This window comes from Gopherus flavomarginatus, chromosome 6 (genome assembly GCF_025201925.1).
Source record: "Gopherus flavomarginatus isolate rGopFla2 chromosome 6, rGopFla2.mat.asm, whole genome shotgun sequence".
NCBI lineage: Eukaryota > Metazoa > Chordata > Testudines > Testudinidae > Gopherus > Gopherus flavomarginatus.
The window spans coordinates 100,235,696-100,257,644 of record NC_066622.1 but is presented as its reverse complement, the minus strand read 5'-3'; the positions used below and the strand labels follow the sequence as shown (position 1 = coordinate 100,257,644).

General features: G+C 41.4%; 1 protein-coding gene across 2 annotated transcripts in view; it reads right to left on the bottom strand.

Moving 5' to 3' along the window:
- Positions 1-12,150: 12,150 nt before the first annotated feature.
- Positions 12,151-21,949, bottom strand: part of IPMK (inositol polyphosphate multikinase) — a 77,970-nt gene continuing 68,171 nt past the window's right edge. For both annotated transcript variants that reach the window (XM_050959550.1, XM_050959551.1), the window contains exons 5-6: positions 19,276-19,357; positions 12,151-18,104 (exon numbers count right to left, since the gene is read on the bottom strand). In XM_050959550.1, coding sequence (XP_050815507.1) covers positions 17,470-18,104; positions 19,276-19,357 — 717 coding nt within the window. In that variant the 3' untranslated portion in view covers positions 12,151-17,469. The remainder of the gene's footprint in view (positions 18,105-19,275; positions 19,358-21,949) is intronic.

Here is a 21,949-nt window from a genome sequence, read left to right as displayed (position 1 = left end):
GGGAATGGGAGACAGGAGGAATGGAAAATGGAAGGAGAGAAAGGTAGCAAGGGGTTTGAGAAGCAAAGAGAGGAAGAAGAGACTTAGGTCCTCAACAGTAAAGTGACCCAGGCTTGTCAACAGTTCAATTTACTTTAGCAGGTTGCACCATACCTGATACCAACACAGAGAAATCCTGCTGAAATCAGTGGGATGCAGCATGAATGTAAGGGGCCACACATGAACCCCTTTGCAGGATCAGGGATTTAGTAAGTTCCTTACGACGGGGAGTTATTATTCCTTTATGGTCTGTCCAACAGTAAGCATATTGTCAAAGCTCGATAAGTAATAGTAAGGGGGAAGAAAGAGGAGATACATTGCATAAAAAAGAGAAGTAAAGCTACAGAAGAGAAATGGTGAAAAAATAAACTAATGAAATAACGAACTAAGAATTTAAAGAGGAAAAAAGGGGATTTTAATGAAAAATCCTTTGTGCAACACATTTTTTAAATGGAGCAGCAGGGTGTCATGCTTAAAGCAAAAATTAAACAGTTCCTACATTAAGTAATTCAGAGGAAATCAGGCTGATTTTTTCAAGTTTGCGGAAAATACAATCTGAAAGGCCATATCCATTTTGCTTTGTGACCATTTCAAAACAAAGCCCACTGCGCTCACATGCTACTTCCATTTCTGGTTGTTTACAATAGAAAAATGTTTGCTACCTGGATACATTGTCACAGTTCTTTAGGAATCATGACTACACTCTTCCTTGCACAAGAGCATTGGCTGATATGATCAACTACTACTAGATTTTTCTGTCAAGTGGAAATTACTTTTGGGAGGAGGGGGGAGAAAAGACAGTTACCCACCTTTGTAACTGTTGTTCTTCGAGATGTTGCTCATATCCATTCCAATTAGGTGCGCACGCGTGCTGCATGCACAATCGTCGGAAGATTTTTACCCTAGCAACACTCAGTGGGTCAGCTGAGGCGCCCCCTGGAGTGGTGCCCTTATGGCACCAGATATATGCCCCTGCCGACCCAGCACCCCCTCAGTTCCTTCTTGCCGGTTACTCCGACAGCAGGGAAGGAGGGCAGGTTTGGAATGGATATGAGCAACACATCTTGAAGAACAACAGTTACAAAGGTGAGTAACCATCTTTTCTTCTTCGAGTGCTTGCTCATATCAATTCCAATTAGGTGACTCCCAAGCCTTAACTACGCCGTGGGGTCGGAGTGAGATGTCGTGGAGTGAAGGACCGCTGAACCAAATGCTGCATCATCCCTGGACTGCTGCACTATGGCATAGTAGGAAGTGAAGGTGTGCACGGATGACCAAGTCACTGCCCTACAGCTCTCCTGTATGGGCACATGGGCCAGAAAGGCGGCGGACGAAGCTTGAGCTCGAGTAGAATGGGCAGTGAGGCAGGTAGTTGAGACATGAACCAAGTCATAGCATGCACGGATGAGATAAGAGTCGCTGTGAGACGACCGGGAGGCCCTTCATCTGGTCTGCCACCACTATGAACAGCTGGGATGTCTTTCTAAAAGGTTTTGTTCGCTTGATGTAAAAGGCGAGAGCCTTACAAACATCTAGAGAACGCAGCTGTTGCTCTCGTCATGAAGTGTGCGGCTTCGGAAAGAAGACCAGGAGGACGATATCTTGGTTGACATGGAAAGCAGACACTATCCTAGGGAGGAAGGTGGGGTGTGGTCACAGCTGTACCTTATCCTTATGGAACACTATTTGGTGGGTCCACTGTGAGGACCTGAAGTTCTGACACACGCCTCGCCGACGTAAAAGCGATGAGGAAAGCTGTTTTCCAGGAAAGGTACAGAAGCGAGCAGGTGGCCATCGGTTCAAAGGGGGCACCCAGGAGCCTAGATAGGACCAGACTGAGGTCCCACGTAGGGGCCGGATGACGAACTTGCAGGTACAGACGTTCCAAACCCTTGAGGAACCTGCTGACCATAGGATTAGAGAAGACTGAGCACCCGTTCAGCCAGGGTGGAAGGCTGAAACTGCTGCTAGGTGTACGCTGATGGATGAGACAGCTAGGCCTTGCTGTTTCAGGGACCAGAGATACTCTAGGATGGTAGGCACTGGCACCTCCAGAGGGACAGTATTGTTCTGGGCACACCAGCAGGAGAAGCACTTCCATTTGGCCAGGTATGTGGATCTAGTGGAGAGTACTTGCTGCACTGAACTGGAGCAATGCAGCTCAGATTGAGTTAACCATGCAGCATCCATGCTGTGAGATGGAGGAACTGTAGGTCTGGATGGCGTAGCATGTCATGTTCCTGAGTTATCAGATCCGACCACAATGGTAGCAGAATTGGTTTGGTCACCCACAGATAGAGGAGTGTGGTGTACCTGGGCCACGCCGGAGCGATCAAGATTAAACGGGTCTTGTCCCTGCGTAACTTGAGAAGGACCTTGTGGACCAGTGGGAACAGAGGAAAGGCATAGAGCAGGTGGTCTTTCCATGTTACCAGGAAGGTGTCCAACAGGGAGTCCGGGCAGCATCCCTGGAGAGAGCAGAACAGCTGGCACTTCCGATTCTCGCGAGAGGTGAAAAGGTCTATGTGGGGAAACCCCCACTTCCAGAAAACAGAATGGATAATGTCTGGGAAAATCGACCACTCATGAGCTAGGAAGGACCTGCTGAGGCGATCTGCCAAGGTGTTCTGGACTCCTGGGAGAAACGACGCCACCAGGTCAATTGAGTGGGCTATGCAAAATTCCCAGAGATGTATGGCTTCCTGACAGAGGAGGGACAACCGCGGTCCACCTTGCTTGCTGATGTAAAACACTGCCATTGTGTCACAGTCTTCACAGACAACACAACGACCTTGAAGGTGTTTGCGGAATGCCTGACATGCGAGGCGTACTGCTCTCAGTTCCCTTATGTTGATGTGCAGGGTTATTTCTTGTGCGGACCAAAGACCTTGTGTGCGAAGTCCCGCAAGATGAGCATCCCAGCCCAGAGATGATGTGTCTGTGGTCAGAGCTAGAGAGGGCTGTGAGGCATGGAATGGCATTCCCCCGCAAACCAATGTGGGGTTTAGCCACCAACCCAGAGATGCTAATACCTCCACCAGCAGTGAGAAATATGTCCAAGCTGTCTCGTCCTGGACGGTACACTGACGAGAGCCAAATCTAAAGTGGACAGAGGCATAGTCTGGCATGTCTGGTCATGAAAGTGCACAAGGCCATGTGGCCCAGAAGAGCGAAGCATGTGCATACTGTCAAGATCAGGAAGTTTTGGAGGCCATGAATAATGGTCATCATGGACTAGAAGCGCGCCTGCAGTAAGCACGCCCTGGCGAGATCCAAGTCTAGGATTGCCCCAATGAAGTCTATTCTCTGTGTAGATTCCAGAGGGGACTTTTTGGTGTTGAGCAGCAGGCCGAGTTCTTGAACAAGCCCATGACAAAACGGACATGAGAGTGCACCTGCATCTTGGAGGGACCTCAAATGAGCCTGTCGTCGAGGTATGGAAACACTTGTATCCGACGTCAGCAGAGTAAGGCCACTACGACAGCCATACATTTAGTGAAGACTCTTGGCTCTGTGGACAGGCCAAAGGGAAGGACAGTAAATTGGAAATGCTGCTGGTTGACCACAAAGCGAAGGAATCACCTGTGCAGTGGGTAAATCGCTATGTGGAAGTACGTGTCCTTCATGTCAAGGGTGGAGTACCAGTCCCCATGATCCAAGGAAGGGATAATGGTCCCCAGGGAAACCATGCAGAACTTCAACTTTACCATGAATTTGTTGATTCCATGCAGGTCCAGGATGGGCCCCCCTTTACCTTGGGGATTAGAAAGTAACAGGAGTAAAACCCCCTACCCCTCAAACCCTTTGAGACCTCTTCTACCGCTCCGATAGTCAGGAGCGCCTATACCTCCTGTATGAGGAGTTGCTCAAGAGAGGGGTCCCTGAAGAGGGACAGGGACGGAGGGTGGGATGGGAGGGGCGAAATAAAACTGAAGATGGTATCCAGTTTCCACCGTGCACAGGACCCAGCGGTCTGACATTATGCAGGACCACACAGGGAGGAAATAGGAGAGGCGGTTGAAGAAAGGCGGGAAAGGATCCGGCAAGGAGACTGGTGCTCCGTCCTCGAGTGCACCTTCAAAAGTTTTGTTTGGGCCCTGCCGATGGCTTTGGGGGGCCCTGATTCTGGCTTGGTTGATGACCAGATTGTCTCCTCCTATTACCACGGCCACGCCTTCTGGTGAAGTCTTGCCGTGGTTGAGGGTTAGGGTAGGTGCGCTGAGGCTGAGGCCAGAAGGGTCTGCATTGTGTCACCGGGGTATGCATGCCTGGTGAGCGCATGATGGCCCGGTTGTCCTTTAAACTCTGAAGCCTGGGGTCAAGTTTTATCAGAGAACAGACCTTGGCCATCAAAGGGCAGGTCTTGAATGGTCTGCTGCAGCTCCAGTGGAAGACCGGACACTTGTAGCCATGAGATGTGTCGCATAGCCACGCCCAAGGCTAGAGTTCTAGCTTTCAAGTCTGCTGGCTCCGCATCTAAAGATACCTGCACGGATGTCCTCACCACTTTCTTGCCCTCCTCAAGCAAGGCCACAAACTCCTGTCTGGACTCCTGGGAGGGCCAACTCTTTGAAATTCCCCATCAAGGTCCAGGTGCTATAGTTATAACGAATCAGGAGGGCCTGCTGGTTAGCTACCCTGAGCTGTAGACCACCAGCGGAATAAATCTTGCACTAGAATAGATCCAGGCACCTAGTGTCCTTGGACTTAGGGGTGGGTGCTTGGTTGCCATGTCTCTCCCTCTCATGCACCGACTGCACCATGAGGGAGCAAGCGTGAGGGTGAACATGCAGATATTCATATCCCTTGGAGGGCACCATGTATTTCCTCTCCACCCTTCTGACCGTGGGAGGAAGAGACACTGGGCACTGCCAGATCATATCTGCATTAGCCTGGATGGTCCTAATGAAAGGTAGGGCGACACGTGTGGGGGCATCGGCCGATAAAATGTCCACCACCCGATCCTCCACTTCCACCACCTCCTCCACCTGCAGGTTCATGTTCCGTGCCACCTTGCGCAGAAGATCCTGTTGTGCCTAAAGATCTATAGGCGGTGGGCCAGAGGAGGACATGCCTGCCACTGCCTCGTCCAGCGAGGAGGAAGAGGATACCCCCAGGATCCACTTGTCCTGGGGGTAAGTTCTGGTTGGGGAGGGTCCTGCTGCCCTACGTCCACTATGGTGGTGGCATGAGCCTGATCTGGTGGTAGGACAGTCGCCTCTGAGTCTACTGGGGAAGGGCAGCTCACAGTGGCCTCAGGCATCCGATGCTCTGAATGAGTGGATCGAGAAGTGCCTGAGGGGACACCTCCGGCTTGGTGGTATGCCCAAGGAGTCCAGAAGGACCATTGTGGGTGTCCCTGATCAACATCCTGTCCCTCATATTGTCCCTGACTAGCACATTTAGCGTCATGGCCTTGAGTGTGGTAGCCACTCCCAGCCTGGAATGACAACAAATTCGGTCATGAAGGCAAAGGAAGGGCCGAACGCCCATGTGGCGTTGCACCATCCCGCTCTGTCAGTTCGCACCTGGGAGCTGGAGACTGGTGCCAGGATCTTCAGCGGTACCGCGATCGAGATCGGGACCAACGGTGATAACGGTGCCGGGAGGCTGATCTAGATCTCGACAAGGATCTACGGTGTCGGGATCGGCTGCGAGGCGACCAGTGCCGGGACTGGTGCAGGACCTGGATCGGTACTGATCATACCGGGAGGGAGACCTGCATGAGGCGGAGCAGTGCTACGAGTACAACCGGTGCCAAGATGGAGATCGGTGCCGGGACTGTGAATGGTGCCGGGTCCAGGACCAAGATCGGTGCCAAGCTGTCTCACTCTGCAAGGAGGGTCGCATGAAGGCAGGTTTCCCTATAGATTGAACCGTCCACACTGGCGATGCCGGGGGCTGAGGCGGTCCAGGCTCTGTCAGCACGATCAGGTCACGAGCGGTGGAGGTGGTCTCCTGAGTGGACGGCAGGACGAGCTCAACCACGGTGCGCATGGGGGACCCTGTGTGCACTGGACTCAACAGCTCTTGTGGCATTGGAATTGATGGTGCTGAAGTCAACGGTGCCGGAGTTGGAGCCTTAGTAGGATGGTCCGGTCTGGGCTGTTGCTCCAATGGGGCCACAGGCGGTGTCTGCAACTGTATAGAAGCAGCAGGTGATTTGTGCTGCTTCTTGGGCCATGGAGACAGTGAACGATGTCGCGACTGTACCAGTGCTAGAGACGTCCGGTGCCGAGAGTCTTTGCTGGTGCCGTGTTGTTCCAGTGCCGGAGGTGCGCTTCAGACTGATGGCATCTGGTCTATGCGCAGTACCGAAGGTGCTGGGCTAAGTGACGCTTCCGTTAGGAGCTGTTTTAAAAGGAAGTCCCACTCCTTTTTTGTTCAAGGCTTGAAAGCCTTACAAATGTGACACTTATCTGGGTGATGGGGTCTCCCGTAGACATCAGCTTGAGACAGGCCAAGCAAGGTTTGAAACCCAGGGACCCCGTTCCCTTCAAGTACTATCTATACTATGTACAAACTTACTATTACTAAATTATAACTGCTAGAAACTATTAACAACTACACTAAACAACTATCTACAGTACAACGAGTAAAGCTAGGGAGGTGGAGATCAGTTATGCCACGCTCCACAGCTCCAATGACCGTCATGGGCGGTAAGAAGGAACTGAGGGGGCGCAGGATTGGAAGGGGCATATCTCTGGCGCCATCAGGGCATCACTCTGAGGGGCGCCTCAGTCGATCCAACGAGTATTGCTAGGGTAAAAATCTTCCAACGATCATGCACGTGGCATGCGCACACCTAATTGGAATCATTGTGAGCAAGCACTCGAAGAAGAATATGATAAGTAAGTACATCAGAAGCAAGGGCGGCTCCAGGCCCCAGCACGCCAAGACTGTGCTTGGGGCAGCATGCAGCAGGGGGAGCTCTGCCGGTTGCCGGGAGGGCGGCAGGCGGCTCCGGTGGACCTCCCGCAGGTATGCCTGCGGAGGATCCGCTGGTCCTGCGGCTTCAGTGGAGCATCTGCAGGCACACCTGCGGGAGGTCCACCAGAGCCATGGGACCAGCGACCGGCAGAGCGCCCCTCGCGGCATGCCGCCATGCTTGAGGCAGCGAAATGGCTAGAGCCGCCCCTGATCAGAAGCGGGAAGCCTGCCAAATAATCAGTGGGGCCACTGGATGATCGAGATGCTATAAATTCTTCAAATTGGTCTTCACTTCAAAAGATGTGGGGGAGCTCCTCAGATCCTAGCCATTCTTTTTTAGACGACAAATCTGAGGAACTGTCTCAGACCTGGGTGTCAGTAGAGAAGGTTTTAGAACAAATTGATAAATTAAATAGTAATAAGACACCAACATCAGATGGTAGTCACCCAAAATGTCTGAAGAAATTCAAATGTGAAATTGCAGAACTACTAACTTTGGTGTGTAACCTATCACTTAAATTAGCCTCTGTACCAGATAACTGGAGGACAGCAAATGTAACACCGATTTTAAAAAAAGCTCCAGAGGCAATCCTGGCAATTACAGGCCTAATTTCAGTACCAAGTAAATTGGTTGAAACTATAGCATAGAACAAAAATATCAGATACATAGCTAAACATGATATGTTGGAGAAGACTCAATGTGGCTTTTGTCAAGAGAAATCATGCCTTTGAAGGAATCAACAAATATGTGGAGATGGGTGATTAAGTGCATATAGTGTACTTGAACTTTCAGAAAACTTTTGGAAAAAATAGGAAACAAAGGGTACGAATAAAAAAATCAGTTTTCACAATGGAGAGAGGTGAATAGCCGGGTTCCCCCAAGGATATGTACTGGAGCCTATATTGTTCAACATATTCAAAAAATGATCTGGAAAAGGTGGTAAACAGTGAGGTGACAATGTTTGCAGACGATAAAAAATTATTCAAGATAGTTAAGTCCAAAGCTGACTGCGAAGGGTTACAAAAGGATCTCACTAAACTGGGTGACTGGACAAGAAAATGGCAAATGAAATTCAATGTTAATAAGTGCAAAGTAATACACAGTGGAAAACATAATTCCAACTGTACATACAAAATGATGGGGTCTAAACTAGCTGTTACCACTCAAAAAAGAGCTGTTGAAGTCATCGTGGATAGTTCTCTGAAAACATTCAGTCAATGTCTGGGGGCAGTCAAAAAAGATAACAATGCTAGGAACCCTTAGGAACGGGATTGATAATACAACAGTAACTATCAATGTCACTATATAAATCCATGATACATCAACACCTTAAATACTGCATGCTGTTCTGGTTGCCACATCTCAAAAAAATTGTATTAGAAATGGAAAACATACAAAGAAGGACAACAAAATGATTAAGGATATGGAACATCTTCCATAGGAGGAGAGATTAAAAAACTAGGACTGTGCAGCTTAGAAAAGAGACTAGTAAAGGGGGATATGATAAAGGTCTATAAAATAATGAATGGTATGGAGAAAGTGAATTGGGAGGTGTTTACACCTTGCATAACACAAGAACTAGGAGGTCACTCAATTAAATTAATAGGGAACAGATATAAAACAAACAAAAGGAAGTACTTCTTTACAAAATGCAGTTATCCTGTGGAACTTGTTGCCCTGGGATTTTGTGAAGGCCAAAAGTAACTGTGTTCAAAAAAGTATCAAGTTCCTGGAAAATAGGCTCATCAATGACTATTAGCCAAGATGGTCAGGGATGCAACCCCACGCTCCATGTGTCCCTAAACATCCAGCTGCTAGAAGTATCTGGCACTGGGCTTTTAGAGACATGATACTGAGCTAGATAGACCATTAGTCTAACCCAGTAGGGCCATTCTTCTGTGGCTTTTACCTACAGCAGACTGTTTTTCCATTCTCTGTAGAGCTGTATCTATCCCTTTAATATATCTCAAAGGGTTACAACCTTTAGCTAAGACTGCCCCAAGCCTGATGACTACGTAAACCACACCCCAGTATTTTATGCAAAGCCCACTACATTGCCAACTTAGCCTGAGAATAATCACCCATCACATTTTGAATAAGCTATGATACAACACTTACAACTGCTGTGTACTATACTCCAAAATAATTGGCATATGCTTTCTGTAAATATATCTTAGCCTGAAAATGCCTTTAAATGGCACCAACTGTTCCAATAGAATTATAACCATAACGCCTGTCAGCAGACTCGTTTCATTTAGCCCTTGCATCTGCAAACTAACAGTTTTCCAGGTAGATAGTAAATTCCTTCCTTGATCACAAAATTCACAAGAAAAGCCAACAATTGTATCATCCTTTCAAATAATTTAAAGAGGTTTAAGACCATAGAGTACATAAACTTTCCTGTCCTCATCTTTCTGATCTGCATATTCATCTTAAAACTGTTGCCTCATTTAAATTATATATATAGTTTAGATCGTAAGTTATCAGCGCTAGTCTCTTCTTGGGTTGCCATATAAGCGTGTCTGGAGCCTTCTGTTTCTCCTTCTTGGATTATAAAAAGTTTTATCATTTACAGCTTTGTCTTTATTTTCATTATGCTGTTGCTCATGCAGTATCTTCCAAAAGAACAAATGCAGAAAAAACTACCTCACTTAAACTGTAATTTTCACAGCTGAGAATTCCTAGTTTCTAAAATTCTCACTATACCTTGTCTGAGCATAATTCTATCCAGTCTGCAGGTTTTGAAGAAAGTCTTTCAGAAACTCTTGCGTTAACCCAGATATAAATAAAATATCTAACCCAACAGAATGTATTAGCAGCTTTGAGTCCTACAAGCTTCATGCATGGAACAAAAACAAAAAAACTCAAACAAAATACAAATATAAATATTTATGGTGGCAAGGAATTCCCTGTGAAAGGAAAGGTTGTGTAAAGCACTTTCCTTGGTCATCAGCACTGCTCTGCCTTTCTCCTTGGACTAGGTCCCAGCAGCCTGCAAGAATTACTAGAGAGACAAGATAGGCGAGGTAATGTGTTTTATTGGACCAACTTTTGTTGGGGGGAGAGAGAGAGATGTTTTCGAGCTAAACAGAGCTCTGTGATGACGCTTGTCTCTCTCACCAATAGAAGTTGGTGCAACAAAAAGATATTGCCTCACTTACCTTGTCTCTCTACTATCCTGGGACCCACATGGCTACACCACTACTGCATGCACGAATTACTGTAACTTTAGTTTTGGAGTACTTGCTTCGCTCCAATACCTCATGTGTGTTGGAAGATAGATGGCTCTTTTCATTATCCTTAAAGTAATAGGCACTTGCTGCATTGAAAGGTGCTGTATAATTGATGTCAATTTTCCTCACTTTTGAGATTTCAATGAAATTAAAAGATGGCCATGGCTGTAGTGAAGTTTTGACTGTGAAATACACATAAGAGGATAGTGATCTGAAAACTCAGCCGTTTACCTTAGATGCACTCTGCCTACATGATCGAAAAGTATGCAAAATGATTTTTGAAACAGTTGGTCTAGGAGAACAAACATTTTAAAATGTTAAATATCAAAGCTCAATATAGAGATGAGGGGGAAATGTGTGGCACACAAATTTAACCCAATTCAAATAATGTTTATTATTAATTAAATGTTAATGTATTTGATTGTCCTGACTGCCACTGAGACTCTTATCCACACCATAAAAGCCAACTTCAATCATCACACACCAAATTTGAAACCCCAAATGAACAGATGCACAGAAAAAGAAATTATAGTTTTGGACTCCATTGGGTGCAGGATGCTTTTGATTTCTAATATACTGTGACAGGGTCTCTAGAATTGCCTGCCATAGAGACAGAGCATGTGTGACTTCGGATTCCTACATCTTTTGCATACAAAAGGTTGCAATTTTGCATCTAACCTTCAAATTAAGTTTCCTAAGTATTATAAGTCTCTACAGTACTTAAAATTTAATCTTACCTGTAATTAGTTTCATGTCTTTCCGTAAGGAAGCACTTCTGCCAAAGCCATTTTGTTAAAATTTTTCCTTATTACAGGAAGTCCTGTCTCCATCTACTGGATAAACTGCTGCCCTGTACTCATGTTCCAGGATAGACTTCCAAAGCTTCACCTATTAGAAATAGGACTCCATATGTTATAGATGACTGTTATAAAGTAGGAAGTGTGAGAAAGAACAGGGCATCATACCTTCTGTAACTTCAAAAAGGCAAACTGTTTCCAAAATGGCTGAGAAATAACATCTCAAACAATTTCCTACGGCAGAATAGCTTTTCTGCAGTGAACTTATGATATCTGGAAGGCTCAGCCATCTGTAGCGGGTGGAAGGCTGTTTCTTTCAAACAAAGATTAGCCAGTCAGACAGATAATGGTAAACCTGGATACCCTTCTCAACTTTATTAACAACTGTTCATTAGCTTGATAAATGACCTCAAAGTCTAGGAAAGGTTAAAAGCATGGCTATCTATTTTAAATGTTTACCTGCAATTGCAAATATTGGGAACTGGTGGTGGCAGGGGAGAACTGTGACACAGAGACAAGCGTTCTTGAGGTCTACTGAATACATAGCTCTTCAGGGGCAAGTCTTCTGAAACACAAGACCAGTAAGGAAATTGATACTTTGCAAATATCATTAGATTTAGGCCTGAAAGGTCAAGAACTTGTTAGAAGCCTGGCTTTCTGCTCTTCCCCAGCCTGGAGGTTTCCTTTGTCTTGTCCCTCAGAAAGCTGCTTCTTAGCAGGAAAGCAGAAAAAAGCTCTTCTACAGGGAAGAGGCTCTCAGCGGATAGTAGCAGCAACTGAGTGCAACGCTAATGGATGGAAGCAGACAACTGTAGCTCCTCTGTAGTACAGCATTCTATCCAGTAGAGAAACAGACTTCTGCAGAAAAAGCCCAGTTTCAGCAGAGGAGCCCCCCTTGTGCTGACAGGCAGGCTTTACCAGGAGTGGATGCCCCATTGAGAGAGAAACAACTTTCCCAGCAGTGGTGCTAAATCCAAGGGAATATCTGACCTCCTGCTTGTTGATATTATCTGGTATATAACGGTGAACAGAATGAGATTGAACTGGGAGATAAAACAGTGCAAAGAGTGGGGTTAAGAATATAGATACATAGATTTTTGTTTGTTGGCAACAGTCCATATTAATAAAGGAAGCAATTACACATACAAAATCACTTGCTGAACATTTTAATAGTTTGCGAAATATACAGCTATTAGAATTACCTAAATATCACTCAATTAAATTACAAAAAGTTGGTATATAGCATATTCTATTGGTCTATAAAATAATGGACAGGTTATACATCCACAATACCCCCGGCAGTCCAATAATGGCAAAAAACAAAGTATGAACCACAGTCAAACATATACAAATTAAAGGAGATAGAGTGATATAATTTAGACATTTGAACCAAAGAAACTGAAACCAGACTAGGTACATTCATCAAGTACAATAAATTTAGCACTGTAGTTTTTAAAGTCACCAGTTAATAACACAGCTTTAGGTGCACTTTCACATGCTTTCAAATAACTTCCAGTACAGATCCCAGAGTAATAAAGTGCCTTTGTTCACTCTAGTTTCACTTATATTCAGGTGCAATATACATCACACTTGGAAAGCGATACTTCATAGCAGATTTATTAATATCTCATTAAACAGATTAGTATCAAGTCCCAATGTTTATACAATTTAAAACAAGGTGTTTTAAAAGTACATTTGTTCCTGGTTATCACTCTTCTGCATAATCTCCTTATTTCTGTTGGATTTCATATAATCAAAATGATTTCCAACAAGAATTAACTCCAAATATGTGGGGCCCATCTTTATGAAATAAAATTATGGCAAGATATTTCCTGAAATTCACTTTTCCTAAAATGGATTTTTTTTATTTTACTGTGTCAATTATGACAAACATTTGCAATTTGGAAGTTGTAATGTTCACTGGTGCTTCAATTAACAATTTATGTACAATGGTAAATGTGCAGTATTTAGCCTGTGGATATGTAACTGGAATGAACTTCACAGTAAGACTTTTACTACAATATGTTTGTAATTCAATGGACAGCATGAGCAAGTACCACAGGAATGAGATACATGAAAGCTTAAAGTCTTTGGACAGTATCTGTAATAGTTACTTGCATTGCAGAATTAAGCAGATGTCCCACTCATTTTATACGATGATCCTTTACTGCTTTCAGCTGTACTAATTTAACCACCCCAAGCCTGGCACTGAATATTGATTACATTAAAACAAGTCTTGTTTTCATGCATCATGCTTTGAAAGATTCTCTTTTAAACACAGACACAGCTAGTTTCATAAAACCTAAGATAACTAGTTTCCAACCAGATTACATTACTTTTTTGATGGTGACAAATGTTAATGTACAATTGCACTTTCCATATTATTTAAAGCATTTGGGCAATGTTCTCCAGTAGGTTATATAGGTATGGGACTTAAAAAAAAAAATTAATGACAACATCAAAATCCTCTTTAAAGCATTCCATTATGATGCTTTAAATGCTACATATGTGAGGTCACTAAAGGTATCAAAGCAGGAGCTGAAGGCACTCAGCAGGGAAGATTATTGCCAAAAAGTAAACACAATTAAATAAGCAAATAATAGTTTAAATAGCAGATGTGGACATGTTTATATAGAAGGCTGTTAAAGTAGTCCAAGTCTTAAAAAACCCAGTAAACCTAAAATTGTTAGCCCCTACCAGACATGTTAGTGGTTCTACCCTTTCTTCCTCTTCCTAGACTTCATATTACTTCCAGTTTAAACAGAATGTAAAATAGTTTCAATGGTGTTCAAAAGTTTTTAGGTTGCAGGTAACAAATGCTCACATCCTTATGTAGTTCATTCTTTTCTGTTGTCATGGACTAAGGGCCTGATCTTGCGTACTTTCTTATCCAGAACTCCCACTGAAGTCTACAGGAATTCTCTGTACACAGTAAATGCATGATTGGCACCTTAGGCATATTGATTTATGCCAATAACTTGATAACTCTGTTAATCCAAATCAAGTCATATTTCCTACTCAACAGTTTATAAACCCCACACAGAAATGTAGTGTTATGTAGAAGCAAAAATAAAGCCCAACTGCACACTAGGGAAAAAATTAACAGTTTGAGAATATTACAAGCTCCACGTTAAACACTGTTCATAGTGAAGATTTTATAGTTTTAACTTGTGAAACTAGTTGAATAAATTATTCAACAATTCATAATGGCATAATTTCCAACTTCATTTGAATCTATGCAACAAATTCCAATATGCAAAAATATCAAGAATGTATATGCTTTGTTATAAAAATGTATACAATGTAAATTCCTATTAGGTAAACCTGTACACAAGTCCAACAATTACATAGCTAGAAAGTCTTTAGACTATATTAACAAAAATACATTTAAAGCCACATTTTCATGAATTTTCCCTTTTGACAACTGATTATTCTGTTAGATCGAATGTCTTTCATGCTTATTGCTTAAATCAAAACACTCATTTAGTCAGATTTAATCAATAGATAATAGTGATCAGGTATTACTTCAGTCAGTTATTATTTGTTTTTATTTAGCAGAAATACCCATAAGTCTCACTAATATTTAAGTGAAGACTATTGAGTAACTGTTCTCTATATTGTACATTTCATACATGTATAATATGGGGATTGTAAAGAGGGGACAAAGACCATATGAAAAATTAGGCCCAAAAGAATCAATGCTAAAACACATGCATACTGGTCAGTGTGCCTTCCTTTTGTTTACTGTTGATTTTTGTAATCGGTTTACCAATGAAAGTCAAGGTACTAGTTTCAGTGATCTAACTACATTTCCAACTAAAACTGAAAATGTTTATTTGAACTGTACAACACACTAATATATTAACCTAAAATGTGCAAAAATATAGTCTGATTGTAGTAATTTTGCAGGCTTAAACTCACAGGAGATACTATGTTGAAGCACTTCCACAACAAGCATTCAGCTATATCTAATTTCAGGTTAAAAATACTAGTTCTATCTTCTGAGTTGCAGTTTTAATTAATTAATAGAAAATATATCTGTAATTTCTGTTAAAAAAGGATATAACTATTTAGATTATTTTATTCAAAATAATCTGACATTTAACAACATTCCAGGTGCATTGCCTGCCATAAGCAACACTAAAAGGGCATTCAAATACTTAAGACATATATATTATAGTACAGACAGGAGTGCACACACATTTCTGACTGGGAGAAGACAGATCAGTTTCCAGCAACAGGCTCTATGGAATCAAAAGCTTGATTTCCCTCGCACAAATGTAGTAATATGCAACAGAGATGAATTACAGGTGAGAACTCAAATGCAGTTATAAAGTGGGTTTTCTACTGCTTTTTCTATAAAGCATTTTGAATATACTTGGGAAAATTGTCATTAACAAGCTAAACTATTCTAATTGCCATAAACAGGCTAGAATAGTGTTAACTACTTGTAGGATAGAACAAAACAGCAACATACAGAAACAAGAGCACAACTGCAACAAAATGAAACTTTCCCAGGAACATGATGCAAATCAATACTCCTAACTTCTGGTGAGCATCAGAGAGTCTAAATTTAAGCTTGTAAAGGAAATGCCACCAAAACATAAAATATCTTTTATTATTTTCCTTTAGCCTTCACTACATTTTGCATAAAATTTCCATTAAAATGACTATGTTCCTACTTTGGAGCAATTATTTTTCCATGATTTGAATACACCTTGCCTTGCAAATTGCTTGTTTTAACACTAAGGTATTATCAATTTAGTTTACAACCTATTATATTGTACTTTTATTTTGCTTCTAATTAAATAAGTATCTCAGCATCTAAATGCTGAGACAGCCTGATATAAAAACTAGTTAGATTCAAAAGGCAATTATCTCTTTCCAAAATACAAAATTGTTTCTAACAAAATTTGCAAAGGGAGTTGTACGAATCAGTGCACAGTGCATAACACTATATTGAGAAGCAAGGCCACATTAAATCCATGTTCAGAATTAATAAATATGTAATTCCAAGAGCAGAGTTCATTCTAGCCATTTTATTTTGGGTTTATCTTCAGCATAAAGCACCTTTCACAGCATGTACTAAAACATTCTAAGCATCTCATAAGGCTGACTATGTATGCAAATTAGGACAGCAGCATAAACGGCACCTAAAGGGGCACGCAAAATATACTTGGGACATTCCATTACAAAACTAATGCATATGACTCTTTATTTTGTCTGTACACAAAAACAGATTTGCTTTCAAATTACATAGCTTGCTTGTATGTCAGTAATAAGGATCAAATTTAGCCCTGGTGTAAGTAAGGTACAACTCCAGCAAAGTGAATGAAACCGTGCCAGATTACACATGGGTTAAATTTGGTCTTTCAGTTACAGGGGCTCCTCTGCATGTAGCACTCACGGCTTCTGTTAGGCACTACCCTACAGTGGAACTCTGAACATTTAATAAAATAAATAAATAAAACCAACAAGCAGAGACAATATGCAATAAATGTTCCTTTTTAAAATGCCATATTTTGTTTTGCTTTTTTGCTATAATGTCATTTTTAGAAGAAAGGAATCTGATGGAAGTTCTCCATTTAATCAAAATGGCAGATATTCCACGGATAAAATGTAAGTAAAAGTATGTTTTGAAGACAAACTGAACAGGCTTAGAAATTTTACATCAAATACAAGACGGGATTTCTAGATTTTTCTTTTTCCTTTTAAAACTTAAATAAAGACTTACCACACAAATATGCAATTAAAGTTATTTTCATTTATGATTCTTTAGTCCAGCATTTCAATAGCACTTACACATTAATTACATTGCAGCCTGTCGACTATGAACTTACATTAAGGGCTACCCATGAGAAAGGGGAAGCTCCTACCAGTTTTTAGAATGCAGCAATATCATGCCATTTCTTTAAGAAGCACCACTTGATATGCTGGTTGCTAAATTAGAATTCAGCATGTAAATAAGATCTCTCTCAAAGTAGGGTTACTCCAGTTTTAACAATGTAGTAATCACGGAGAGCAATAATGAGGACATCAGCCTAGGCTTTCTAGTTTTCTGCCTATCTTCCAACAACCTGTTAATTTAGATAAGGCTCAGTGTCAAGGCTAGGTGGACAGACATCATCTAACCAAAAGCAGTTATGGGGAGCTACCTCAACAATTAATTCTGAGATAGCACTTTTCCTTTGATTTGGGCAAAGCATGTTTCATTACATTAATTCATATATCCACTATCATCACTTCTTGAACTTTCTAAAAATTTTATCCTTTCATACTTTACTAATCAACTACCAATTAATTTTCCTGAGTAAGAGTATAAAAAGTTAAACCCTTCTACCAAAAGTACAAAGACAAATAAAATGTAGAACAATACAAACCCAGTTATACATCATTACAAGAGCAGAAGTTCTTTTATGTTGTTGCTTTTCATTATCACTGGCCCCCACTAAAATCCATAACAAAAAATTTAGTTATCCAAAATATTTTGAAGTACAGTAATTAAATTCTTCAGACCATAAATGTAGCCCTTGTCCTTTGTGTTACTAGGAAACACATGAGCAAAATCTATCATTCTGACTTCTACATCTGCATTTTCCTTCATCTCTTTGGGCATATGGCAGAAAACCTTTTCCAGTTGGGGTATAACATTTCCATTTAGATGTTCTTGGGAAATGCAAGTGCTGCTTTTCCATACATTGTCTTGCTCCAGGTTTTCAGCTTTTAGTGAGATCTGACTGTGGTGCCTCTTTGAATATGCCTTTTTGTGAAATGCATAAATTTTAGGCAAGCTTTTACCTACAGAAGCCTCTATTTTTCCATTCTCTGTAGAATTTATTACATGAATATTATTATTATACTCCAGTAAGTCTCCATCTTGTAACAATCCTTTAGGCACTATTCTCTTCTCTGCTAAAGTGCCATCACTCAACCTTGTGGCTGTCAGCTGACAGGAACCTTCATAAACAAACAGTAACGAACTTGCATAGAAGTTAAGCTGCTCCTGGCTCTCAAACCACTGCAAGATTTTTTCAATCTTTTGAATACTGGCAGCAACAGCATCTTTTCTCAAGCAGTACCCATTATGAAAAAACCTAGACATTCCTGAAAAAAGGAAACAAACTTTCAGGATAAGTAATGTTATAGTATATGTATTGCTTTTAAAAATCAACATTAAAAAGGATTTTTTTCCTTCTATTACAGTGGTAAATTTTTGGGTCCAAATCTGTTCTGATTTCAGTGGCTCAAAATCAAGATGCATACAATATGTTCCTTTCTATACACACTTAAAATTCAAATAAATTAGAACTATATTGAATATCTAGCAGTATATATAGCATTCATTATAAGTATAAAACTGAGAATATTGAAAATTGACAAATTTATTCACAGAACAAGTGCACCAAGGACACCAACCAAATAAGTTGTCAACCATGTCACACTATCAATTTGCATCAATCTTTTCGTGGGGAGACCAACGCTCCCAGGAGCAGCAAGCGCTCTGGTCTCCATGCTCAATTAGTCCTTTGTTTCTTTACTAAAACAGTCAACAAGGTGACAAATTAGTGCAGACGTGGAGGAATTTTTGTTAAATGGACGTGTCAATTAGGAATTGGTTTGAAATAAACGTCACGAAGATCAAACAGCCATATGGTAGAAACCCTTGTTGTGTACAGACCTGGCCCAGCTTTAAACAGGCTGGTTTTAGAGAGAAATAATTTTATTCTGAAACATACAAAGGCCACTGCACCAGTCATTCTGTTGCAGTTATTTAGGAAGTTGGTCAGGTTCATTTTAAGATGCATATTCAGAAGGTAAGGATAGGCTTAAATTGAGGAAAACTGATGTAAGTAAACATACATTTACAGCAGCCTTATCATAAAAGGGCATAATGCATGCTCTGTTATATGATCTTTCAAAGGTAAATTTTTATCTGATGTTGTGTATTTAACACTCCTGTGAATTTATTCTAATAAGTCATCTTGGCACAGAACAATTTACTTGTATTCTACCACAAATTACCTCCTTATTTACAAGAAACACATGTTCTGAGACATTTATAGTAATCTGCAGAGCTATTTAGGCCAAATACCTAAGTTTACTTGGACTGTCACTGATTAATTCAAATGCCACCCGAGCCTATTGCAGATCCAGCAGGTTATCTAGTGCACAAGGGTCCACAAGAAAATAGAAAATATTTAGAGTCTGAAATTTCCTATTCACTCAGTACTATGTGCACGTGCACATCCATCCACATACACTTTAATTCACTTACCATCTTTTATTGTTTCTTTTGTTAAGCTTCTTCCATAGTGCTGGTTTTGTGTCTCATAACTGTCGGAATGAATATGGTAAACCTGCAAAAAACAAAGGAATTCCGAATTCATCCAGAGCAGCTGATATTCCTGTATAGCTATGAGTCATATAACAGACATTCTAAGAAAACTTTGATACATTTGTCCCAGTGAGTCATAATACCAGATTTTAAGAGGTCAACACTGCCCTCTTGTGCTCTACTATGCCAATTATCAATCTGATCCAATTTTACTTTTTAAGAACACAGACTTTTGTCGTGATGAAATACCCACAACTATCATTATCAACAACTTATTGGTATCTTGGAAGCAAACATTTTATAGTGCTGTCTAATGTGGATTTATTTGGCAAACCAGAAAATAACATTCCACTACAGGTTTAACTATTTGGAGAAAATTATTCCCACAGTAAAATACTCCGGTGTAAATAGGGTGACCAGACAGCAAGTGTGAAAAATCGGGATGGGGGTGGGGGGTAATAGGAGCCTATATAAGAAAAAGACCCCAAAATCAGGACATCTGGTCACCCTAAGTGTAAAACAATTAAACTCAATAAGATTATAAAAATCAAGCTTAATTTTAAAGTTTCATAATTTTCAAAGTATGAACTATTTCAACAAGTTTACTAAGATAAGGAGTAATGTGGTTCCATGCCAAACGGTAGCAGATTTTCAAGGCCTGACAAGTGAGTGTTTCATTTGGAACTGAAATTGGTGTCAATCAGATTTTTTTTAGGCATTGTCTGCACTACAAACCTGTATGTTTTAGCAAAAGCAGTACAAGCCTTCTAGTATAGATGCAGTTATAGCAGTATAATGGTGTTTAATATTGTATAGTTATTCCCATACAAGAAGAATAAGCTGTACATACGGATAGGGGAATATGCTGTACCACATAACTGAGCCACAGTAGAGTTTGCACTGGTGTAACTATTTCAGGGTGTTTTTTTTTTTAAATTCCAACCTTGACAGTTAGATATACCAGGACAAAATTTGCTGGTCAAAAAAGATCTATGTACAATTGTTTTATTTACAACATTTACACAAAGCCTGGCTTTCAGAAGCAGGGATGTTTAACAACATGTCAAACAGGGAGTTGTCTCTTGCAGAAACCTCATGCCTGGCACCTATGCCCTGTTCCAAGAAACAATGCTCTCATGTTCTCTCCAAACAGTGCTAAGAGATCAAAACAACTTGTAGCCAAAATTGCCTACTTAATACACTGGCCTTGTCTTCACTGCATGCTAACCTCATGCTCACTCCCCTTTTCCCCCCAAATGCTGTATACATTCACACATCCACACTGCTATCAGTACCACATGGCAAGGCACCCACCGTGTTCTGAACTGTAAGGCAGACGAGGTAGTTATGTGTTGGTACAGGGTTAATGCAGTTAATAGGTGCAGCCATCGGCATCCACAATAAACCGAGGTATCCTAGTCCTCCAATCCCTTCATATAATCCCACTGGGCATCCATTCCTGTGTACTACCTTGCGATCTGCCTGTGCCTGTCCACGTTCATATCCCTCTGCTCAGTGTCCATGATCCAATCGATTGCTGTTGCTCCAGGATTCCCCATCCCATGTTTCAAATAACAGTACAATGGCCCCGATAAGGTTGCACATCAGCATGCAGCCACCTGGCCATATGAACACACCAGAATCTTGATGCAGCTTTGAGCTGAAGTGAGTAAAACCCATGACTTGAACAGTACAAAGAGGAATATCAAACAAAGGTATATCGAAGAAGCTGTGAGAAGAACATGGGATCAAGTAGACAAGACAGCAGGGCAACAAAAAAAAAGGGGCTGACTCAAACTGAGCAACTGGAAGGCCAGGGATAAGAAGAAGAAATCAGTGATATCCCTACATCTACCTGCTTTACAAAGAATTGGACCATATTCCAACCACCCATGTGAGCATGAAGGCCCATTTCACCACAGAATCATCTGTAGAGTTGGGATGGGTGAAGACTCAGAACCCAGAAGCTCTGAATCACAGGACATGTTCCTTCATGTATCCCAGGAAGACCACTAAGTGGTGGTGGTTTCCCAAACTTAAAAAGCAGGGGAGGACTTAGCATCTCAGGTCAGTAAGATGGAGGCTGCTTATCTTTTTTATTATAAAGAATTCTATGAAATAATAGAGTGGTTTCTTAGCCTATAATTCTAGCTTTGGCTTCAATTGAGGAAGGATGTAACACAATTATGCTCACCTCCCAATTCCCTCTCTCCCCTACCACATTCTCAATTCCCAAATCACACTGTTCAAAATGGTGGACAAGCAGAGACAAAAATCTAACCAGAACTTACAGCTGATGAATGCAGCAGCTTATTTAATGAAAATGCTTTAATATAAAAAAGTTAGGAACTTTGTGGCCACATCTCAACTAAAATGTAAATTTTCATAACCTAACATCCCAAACACCTGCATGGTAAGAGACCAAACCAGTACTGCAGCAGCTGGTTTATTACTATTCTGATTTTGGTCCATTTTACTCAAACACACGCAATCTTTGTCACTCTCTATCTGCTCCAGAGCACCAGAAAGAACCCAGATACAACACTAATGATTTATACATTGATCTGTATTCTTTAATATATTGTGACAGACCCAGGCCAGTGGGGTACAGGAG